The 328-nt window shown below is 34.1% G+C and overlaps 1 protein-coding gene across 1 annotated transcript in view; it reads left to right on the top strand.

Annotated features, from left to right (window-relative positions):
• The window catches only part of SARC_02155 (hypothetical protein), a gene marked incomplete at both ends in the record, with an annotated part of 2,661 nt that extends 2,598 nt beyond the window's left edge, over window positions 1–63 (top strand). Inside the window, one exon of the mRNA XM_014304098.1 lies at window positions 56–63. Coding sequence (XP_014159573.1) covers window positions 56–63 — 8 coding nt within the window. The remainder of the gene's footprint in view (window positions 1–55) is intronic.
• Window positions 64–328: the final 265 nt, after the last annotated feature.

Here is a 328-nt window from a genome sequence, read left to right as displayed (position 1 = left end):
ATATATATATATATATATATATATATACTATATATATATATATATTTGTTCACAGCTGTATAGTGTATGGCACTCAGTTAAAAAGTCCATGTCCTCCATGACTCCATGACACCAAGTCCCACGATCACTCATTTCCTGCATGACGTCACTCCATGTGCATTATTTCGTCACTAATATTTGTGTGACGACTTATTTTCTACTTCATGTCATGTGACATATTACTACTATAGTCGGTTTTAGACGTCATAAATTGGTTAGAATATCATATGTGGAAATAACCAGGTGTTAACCTTGTGCGTAAATAATGACAGAGACCAGAGGGCTGATA

This window comes from Sphaeroforma arctica (assembly GCF_001186125.1).
Source record: "Sphaeroforma arctica JP610 unplaced genomic scaffold supercont1.94, whole genome shotgun sequence".
Lineage (NCBI taxonomy): Eukaryota > Ichthyosporea > Ichthyophonida > Sphaeroforma > Sphaeroforma arctica.
This window is presented reverse-complemented; position numbering and strand designations above follow the sequence as displayed.